Raw genomic sequence first — 9234 nt, forward strand, 5'->3', positions numbered from 1 at the left:
TTGGCTTCTACTCACACGAGACACCAGTAGCACACATGTCCTGCTCACCCCAGTGTGACGACCAAAAATGTCTCCAGATACTGCCAAATATCCCCTGGGATGGGGAAGGATTGCCCTTGGTTGAGATTGCTACATTAACTCTATCTTTCAAACACCAGATTCTGGTCTGGGCAACAGAAGGCAATTCCTGGTCTAGATAAAGTAGGATTATGCTGTCACATTATGAGAGAATACACAGTCATACCTAACTTCCAATTATCGCTGTACAAATTTATTTATACTCACCCATCTATGTTACAAACAAAACATTGTGCATTTTGTAAAACTATTTTTGCATAAGTATAAAGCAGAAAGAGGAAAAACAGACTTGGATTTATTGGGAATAGCTGAACAATATGGCAGGTGAATTGTTTATTCATATTTGGCAGGACCCTTTGTGGTCTCAGGCTTCAAGTGGCCAGACAAGTTCCTCATCTCCATAACCAGGTGACCAAGAAGAACCCTCAAATCCTGCATTTCTTTGATGAGAACTCCCATCTGGTGATACAGATGGGGGTCTGGCACCTGTAGAGGAGAGGAGAAGCCTTTATCCTTAGAAGAAGGGGTAGACAGTGGAGGCAGAGGTTCAGAGGGCTCTGTAGAAGTAGTTTCTGGAGCAGCTGTTTTCTGCGGAGCTGGATTCATGGTGGGGGATGCAGCAGAGCTGGAAGGACCTGGATTGTGTGGTAGGAAACACATATAAGAGTGAAGTCTTACTCTAGCCCTACACTCATATTCCGGCTCTGTCTTTCTTATTCTCTGAAAGTGGCTGGCAGGGCCCAGGTTCAAATTTGAATCTGAGGATTGGTTACCTCTGCTTGAACAGCTTCATCAATGAGGCCTCATCATTAGAGGACTATGGATATTAGCCAATTCCTCCTCTTTCAAGGCAGCATCAAATTCCTGCAGCATGCTGGGGTAATTGGTCCTAGGTCAATCTCTTATTGTGTGTGATATTAGTGTAATTCCTTGTCCTTGTGCCAGTGTTCAGTGTTTTGAGAACATCTCTGCTGGTCCCTTGAGTCACCTCCTCTTCAGGATGAGCATCTCCCATCCCTTCCATTATTTTTCTTATGACATGACTCAAGTCCCCTCACTTCCATGAACACTTGCTCTGGGTATATTTCAAGTCAAGTGCAGCCCTCTTAATGGGGGTCCCAGAATTGAGCATAAACTCCAGACCACTTTACCCTCACTCAAGATACTATATTCCTACAAATGCCCAGAGTTCCTGCAGGGAGTATATGATCTACAGGGCAGCAGCTGTAGAGCTGGCTCAGGTCTTGCTTGGGTGGGGTATGCATCATGGTCCCAGTTTGTGCTTTCTTCCATTACCAGGAACTCTGGCTTATTGTTCCTGCCTCCTATGTGTCCTTTCTTAACCTGCTCACACTGAGCCCTAGCTCACTGACCCAATCATCCTATCTATCCCTCCCCACCTTTTTACACACACAACAAACAGACACATACATACTAACTCACCCTGAACCCTGATCTCAACCTTGGGGCTCTGCTTCCAAATTTGGTTGTCCTCAGTGGCTGCTTCACACCAGTAAGACCCTGAGTGGGCTTCTGAAGCTGTGGGGATCTGGAATTCCGAGGAGGGGCCCCTGCTGCGCACTGTCCTGCTGTCTTTGTAGAAGGAGAAGAGGAGGCGGGTGGCTGACCTCTGCAGGGGCAGCTCTGTCTGACAGCTCAGGGTCACTGGGCTTCCCTCTTGGGGCACTGCTGAGGGTGTGGCTCTGAGAACTGGGGCTGGAAACAGTTCTGGAGAAGAGAGGTGAGAAAGAAGAGCTCAGCCATCCTGTATTCAGGTGGACCCATGACAAAGAAAGAACCCCAGTCACACTTTGTTTCTCCTATTTCCATACAGAAGGAGTTCTCTTAGAAAAGTTCCATTTGAACCTTTCAGGTCCTCTCTCTTTTCAAGCAGACAGGACTAGAAAAGATCCAAAGATGAGCAAATCTGACAATAGTCCAGACGCCCAGCCAGTGAACATTGAGAAGTATAATCTGTAGGATGAAGCAGTAGAAAATGTGCTGAATTTGGAGTGGAGCTGAATGATTTGAAAAGGCAATGCTGAGATACTGCCCCTCCTGAAGCCCACCTTGGACATTTGCCAGCATCCTGTCCCTTAGACCTTCAGTGATCTTGCCGTCTCCAGGGAAAGTCATTTTGTCTCTCCCCACCTGCCTCTAGCTCTTACCTTGAACTGTGATAGCCACAGGAGATGCTGTTTCTGGGCTCCCAGGACCAGGACTACTGAAGGTAGCACTGCAGTGGTACTGCCCGCTGTCTGCCTTTTGTACCACCGCGATGGAGAATTCTTTCTTGGGTCCAGGGGAACCCAGGGCTGAGCCATCCCGGTAGAAGGTAACCTGGGTCAGTGGCCAGTCTTGCCAGGCCTGGCAGCGTAGAACCAGTGGGTCTCCTTCAAATATGGGCCTGATTGGACTTTGAAGGATCAGCCAGTCTGTGATCAAAAGCAAGAGCTGAGTGTGACCCACTGCCTTCTTGGGAGCTCCCCCAGAGCTGCCCACCACAGATCCCGCTAAACTTTCTCTGAGGGGCCAGGTAGCTCTCACCCCTGGTTGGGAGTATGGAGCAACTTCTCTAAGGCCCAGGACAGGGGGCACCCTGGCTTCTGTGGGCTGAAAATGGGAAAGAAGATATCTCATTCCATAGCCAGTTTCCTGGGGGTACCTTCCTGTGGGCTGTGGGCTGAAAGGGGAGCTTTGGGAAATGGGAGAAAGAGCAGGCCTGCACTGGTCAGTCCTTCCCGGGACCTCACCATAGGATACAACCAGATGGAAGGGTTCACTGAAAGTGTAGCCCTTGACCTGGAAGTCAACTTCCCCTGGGCCCGGCAGGTCATCGTCCATGTGGCAGCTGCTCTCCTGGGTGCTGACAGGTCCTTCACACTGGAGTGCCTCCAAACTGGCCGCTGAGGTGGGGCATGGTCCGAGAAGAACCGGAAAATGACGCTGTGACTTAGAGAAGGAGGACAGGAAATTGCCCTCCACAAGGGCTCCTCCCTCTCCTTAGGGAATCATGCTTTTTAGAGCAGAATAGGAAGACACCAAAAATCTTTTTTCCAAGAGATCCATATGGGTCTCTGAGAAGGGTACTTTTGACTTGATTCTCTGGCTTCCAGGTGCTGTCAGTGAACCAACTGTGGATTGAGGAAGGGGCGAGGGGAAGAGAATGGTGAACTCACCAGCATGACATCCAGCTGCAGGTGCAGGAAACCAGAGACCAAAGACAGTGAGGACCCCAGAGCCAGCAGACACAGGACAGGAGGCAAAGGGAGGTGATCAGAGTCTAACATTTGCTGTTTACCATGTGCCAGACACTGCCAGGCACTTTCACACCTTATCTCATGACAAATCTTCACAAGGTATGTGATTTCACCCCCATTTTACAAATCTTAAATAAACAGGCTTAGAAAAGTCAATTAATATGCCCCAAATTTAAAAAGCGAGTGGGGAGCAGAGGAGGAAAATCAGGTATGTCTGAGTACAAAATCAGTGTTCTTCTCCCTTCACTGTGTAGACATGATGTACTTCAGTCCTCAGAACTTCCATGGGGACTTTCTTCCATACTTTCATTCTCCCAAAATTCACTTGGCTCTTCATCCTTGAATATGTTGTCTATCACATCGCTTTTAGTAACTTCTTCCTTGCTCATTCCTTTTTCAGCTATGTCTACCTTGATGGCCTCTGTCCCTTTTGCCCTGGCAATGGTACTTCTCTCTACCCCGACCCTCTACTTCCAGTGTGTACTGGTAATTATGGGACAGTTCTTTCTTTGCTTTGGGATTGAAACTAAGAGTTACAGATTTCTCACCACATCTCCTCAATCTATCGCTTACCTCCATTGTTGACTCAGGCAAGGTAAATTTCTCCCCTCTCCATGACTACTTCTTGTCCCTCTTAATGCCGCTCCCCTTCTTCTGGCCTCATGGCCATTCACATATACTCAGTTTTTCACTCTGTCCTTTCCTGTGCCACTTGCTTTTGTTCCCTTCTACTCCCAAAGGCCCAATACGCTTCTTTGATCTTGTAACTTCCTCTCTACTTCCTAATTTTCATTATATCATTACCAGGTGCTTTCTTTAGATCCTCTGTCAGCTCCCTTCATCACTGTGCTACCCCTTTTCAGTTCCTCCACTGTCACTCGACTGGACTCAGCTTCCTTTCCTTTTGTGAAATAAAATGTCGTTGGGCTACTAGGCACTTTCACTCAATCAGCAATGTGGTAGGTATTATTATTCTCATTTTATGAATAAGAAAACTGAATTCAGAGATATGAAGTGACTTTTCCAAAGTGACAGAGAGCTTATAAATAACAAAAGAGGAGCTTGAAACCAGAGCATCTGATTCCATGTCTGGAGTTCTTGCCACAGGACCTTTGCTGTATCTTAATACAGTCACCCAGTCTTGCTTCTGTGAGTTCAGTAAAACAATTCAACAAAACTATTGTGCGGGCATAAGTGCAGGGGCTGAGAACTCAGAGATAAAGAAGATAAAGTGAAAAAACAAAAACAAAAAGGCATTGTCCTTGCCTACAAATAGCTCTCAGTTCAGTGGATGGCACAGGCATATGAAGAGATTGTTTCAGCATGAGGAAGAAAGTAATAAGAAAGAATTATCACAGGTAGCCATCAGAGCAGAGAGGAGGGCTTAAGGATGATTTCCTGGTAAAGATGACACCTAAGCTGAGTCTTTAGGGGTGCTTAGAAGTTTGTAAGTGAGAAAGGAATAGAGGGCAATGGAGAGAGCTTATTTCAAGTAAAGGTAGCAGTATGAGCAAAGCTTCAGAGACAGGTAAGAGTCTGGTGTGTGAATGTGTAAATATAAGCAGGTTGGGATTTATTGGAGCATAAATTTCAAGACTCAGAGGGTAAAAGAATAGGCTGAAGAGGTTAAACAGGGGTCAAGTTATGAGGGGCTGGGGCTTGAGTGCCATGATAAGGAGCTTAGGCTGGCAGACTTAAATTTTATAAATCACTCTGGCTGCAGAGTGCAGAATTTATTTCAAGGACACAAGGCTGAGACATGGAGATTAATTAGGAAGTTATTGGACTAGCACAAGTCAGAATTGATGAGGGCTTGTCCTAGGATACCATTACTTATGTTTCAGGGAAGGGACTAGCTCTAAGACCAATTTAGAAGGTAAACTTTGCCAAACTTGATAAGTGATCATGCGTAGAGGTTGAAGGAGAGGGAAGAATCTAGGTTGTCTCTCCCAAGTTTTTGGCCTGGATGTCTGGGTGGATATCATTAACCAAGATCAGAAATAGTAAAAGATGAAATTAGGAGAGGAAGGGGCCAAGAGGACAGATGAGGTCAGCTTTGGTCACCTTGTACTGACATACCTGTGAAACATGCAAGTCTTGTGCAAAGCTTGATGTTTGATTGTGCATCTCAAAAGCATGATCAGGGTTGGAGATATGATTTAGAACTCTTTATTATAGAGTTGCAGTGGTAAAAATTATAAAGACAAATAAGCTCACTAAGAAGATTTTGAATATAAAGAAAAGTAGAGAAGCAAAGATGCAACTGTAGAAAACACCAGTCCTTAAGGGGAAGAGAAGAGAAGCTACCAAAGGGACCAAGAGAAATATATGGAGTACAATGAGAAAATGGTACATGGAAGCCAGGAGAGTAGAGATGCTGAGGAAGATTAAGTGATCATCGTGCACAATGCAGCAGAGTAGCCCAGCATGATAAGAATTTGAAAGTGTGCAACACCATTGTAATGGTCATTGCACCCTGGTCAAAACTAATTGCAGTGGAAGCCAGACTGTGAGCGTGGAGGAGTGAGTGAAAAGTGAGGAAGTGGAGACAGTAAGTGAAGACTACTCCTTTAAGAGATTTATCTGAGAAAAGGAAGAAAAGTGTTGAGATTGTATTTAAAGAAGGCATTACAGTCAGGGAGACTTTCAGGATGGAAAAAGTCTGTACATTTTTATATTCAGAATAAGTCATTCAGTCCTGTACACCAAACTCTCTTTATATCAGTCCTACCTATCCCACCTGAACACTGCTTCTCTGGAGGGCTGAAGTTACTCCATGCTTCTTTCCTTTGGAACCGTTCCGCAAAGTCAGGCATATCTCCATTTCCACACATTCAAACATTTTACTTACCCAGTAGCATCTGGGCTGCCCAGAGCATTGCAGGAGAGAAGCAGAAGGCCCCAGCCGTGAGGACGCAGCCCAGCTTCATGGTGACTGTGTTTAGGTCTCCAGCTTCCAACACACTGATTTTCTTTAGCATGAAACCTCTCAAATTAGAAAAGAGGAAGTAAATCTAACTGTCTGATCTCCCCACATCTGGACCCTATTTTCAACTTTGTGATCAGCTTTCATCATTCAGATTGGCCAGGTTGGTCCCAGCATCATCAGTACCCTCAGGGCTATGGATGAAGTGATAACCCTCTCAGTTGTTCAAGAATTCCCCTATAAAGCTCAGAGCCCTTCCAAAGCATGTAATTGTCTGATATCCCACTAGCCTTCACACTCTGGAAATGGTCAGTGCAAAAATCATCCACTTCACTGGTGAAACAACTGGGGACAGGAGGCAGGAAACTGCTTGCGGGCTACAAAGAAAATCACCATGAGAGCAATGATGAGAATTCAGGTGTCCTGCCCTGTCCCGTTCCAAGGTTTACAGGTTTCTAGTATTCTGGAGCCAGACAGAAGTGGAAAGAAAATTGGTAATGACACCAAATTAGATATCAGATTAGTTCCTTGGTAGGCTCTTACCATCCAAAGCCCACCCAAGCTTTTACATAAATTTCTCTACACCCATGTCTCAACTCTCTGCCTCTGCTACATGACTAAGGCTATTCAGTCTCAGTGGAAATCTGAGAAAAAGGCAGAGAGAGTCCCTTGGGAAAGAGCAGAGGGGGGGAAAAAGAAAGTCGATTTCCAGAGGACCCAAAAGTAAGACCAGGGCTCAGGCTCATGGCCAAAGCTCAAGCCACTGATCCTGAAGAAATTAGAGACAGGAGGCATTTGATAGCTTGAGAAACCTGAGGAGACTCAGGAATAGGGGCGATATGGAAGCCACAACATCTCTCTTCAGCTCCAGGGGAACTTATGGGAACCATTGTCCCTGCCTCTAGATGGTGGCTGTTTGATTGAGGTCTCCTCAGTGGCAGAGCCCATGCCTCTTTTCACAGGGGCCACAATTCGCTCCCCTCCCCATTAGAACACCCACCAGGCCCTCAGTTGGTTACTTGGAGTTGAAATGAGCCATCAGAAGTGGGGGAAGTCAGTCCTGCATGAAGGCAGAGGAGGGCCAACATGACCCTTCAACTGTGCAAAAAGCCACAGGTTAGAACAGACATATTAGCAGCAGAGACATGAGAGAGCGGATATTTCTCAGCCTAAAAATAAGCATTTAAAATAAATTTTCCATTATCTGAGAGACAAATGTTCTTGTGCAGGTGGCCCCAGGGAATCCAGTGGGAGTGGGGGGTTAATATGGGTGGAGCAGAGGCAGTGAGGCAGTAAGGCAGTAAGCCTTGCAGGTGATATGATGTGAAAGAACCAGCAGCCTCAGAAGAGGAAGAAAAGTTGAGGCCAGCCCTAAAGAAAATTAAGAAAGTGAAATGTGTTTAGAAGGACCTCCCTCTGTCCCTAACACTCTCTAAAATATAGAATCTCAGTGTTAGACAGACCTTTAAGGGGCTTCTAAACTAACCCCTCAAATCTTTCCCTTTTCATGCCACCCCTTCCCCTTTACTGCCCTTACTGTCCTATTGCACCTGGATGGAGACCCGCATCTGTACGTACCATCTGCGTCGACTCTCACAGGATCCCATTCTCAATATAGAAAGCAAAAAGGCTTCTGAAGATATGAAGTGAAGCAATCATATTCTTTACACTTAAATTTCATCTAAGCCTCTGGAAACTCTTACTCACTTGAAACCTGATCCATGAACTACTTAGAACAGGTGTAATTCACTGGGAAAAGAGCAACACTAGGCCTGCTATGTACTTGTGGAGACTGACCTCTGTTCATTGAATTAGTTGCGCCATCAAGATCACCCCAGAACTCTCACAGGGAGACGGAGTAAGTCCTCGCCCTCATCCCATCCCAATACCAGTTAGGCCTTTGATATCTTCCCCAGCTGCTCCTGGCTTATCACAAGTGGGCTGATACTTCTCTTTTCTTTATTTTTGAGTGGATAAAAAATATTCATAAAAGATGTGAAGGTATAAAGAATGATGGTGCAATGCAGACTTTTGTAACCTCACCCAGTTGAGGAAATAGAATGTTACCATTTGCCCTGAAGTACCATCTGGGTCCCTTCTGATTGTATCTGCTTCCTTCCTTCCTCATGATAATCAACCACGATTCTGATCTTGTATTTATCACTCCCTTTATTTTATAGACGTAATAATTTTTCACTTATGAACTTTTAATAAATTGAGTAATATTCTATTTATTGAGACTTTCTTTTTTTCTCCTGTGAATTTTTTTTATTAGCCTTATGCTGGGCTTAGACAAAAGGTTCTTTATTCTTTATATGGGCATCCCTCAGTTCAGATGTGTGTGTGTGTGTGTGTTTCATGTTTATAGACTATTTTTTACAATAGTTTTAGATTCACAGCAAAATGGAGACATCTTTATCAAAAGGTACAGAGAGTTCCCATATCCTCCCGCCCTAACATATGCACAGCATCCCTCAATGACATCCCCCACCAGAGTTGGTACATTTGTTACAGCTGATAAACCTACACTGTGGGGAGAGTATAGCCAAGTGGTAGAGTGCATGCTTAACATGCTTGAGGTCCTGGGTTCAATCCCCAGTACCTCCACTGAAATAAATAAATAAATAAACCTAATTACCTCCTTCTCCACAAAACAAGCAAACAAACAAAACCCTACACTGACACATCATAATCACCCAAAGTTAGTAGTTTACATTAGGGTACTTTCTTGGTGTTATATATTCTATGAGTCTGAACAAATGTGTAGTGACAGGTACCCATCATCAGGATGTCATACAGAGTATTTTCACTGCCCTACACATCCTCAGTGCTCTGCCTATTCATTCATCCATTCTCTCTGGCAACCACTGTTCTTTCTACTGTCTCCACAGTTTTGCTTTTTCCAGAATGTCATATAGTTGAAATCATAAAGTGTATAGCTTTTTCAACTGGCTTCTTTCACTTAGCAAT

The 9234-nt window shown here is 44.9% G+C and overlaps 1 protein-coding gene across 1 annotated transcript; it reads right to left on the reverse strand.

Moving 5' to 3' along the window:
* Window positions 1–326: 326 nt before the first annotated feature.
* Window positions 327–6283, reverse strand: FCRLA (Fc receptor like A). Its single transcript, XM_006219223.4, has 6 exons — window positions 6190–6283; window positions 3258–3272; window positions 2832–2984; window positions 2247–2513; window positions 1522–1806; window positions 327–713 (listed from the first exon to the last, which is right to left on the reverse strand). Exons 1-6 carry the CDS (start codon window positions 6266–6268, stop codon window positions 412–414), a joined length of 1101 nt encoding a protein of 366 aa, XP_006219285.2. The 5' UTR covers window positions 6269–6283; the 3' UTR covers window positions 327–411.
* Window positions 6284–9234: the final 2951 nt, after the last annotated feature.

Source organism: Vicugna pacos, chromosome 21, assembly GCF_048564905.1.
Source record: "Vicugna pacos chromosome 21, VicPac4, whole genome shotgun sequence".
In the NCBI taxonomy this organism is placed as follows: domain Eukaryota; kingdom Metazoa; phylum Chordata; class Mammalia; order Artiodactyla; family Camelidae; genus Vicugna; species Vicugna pacos.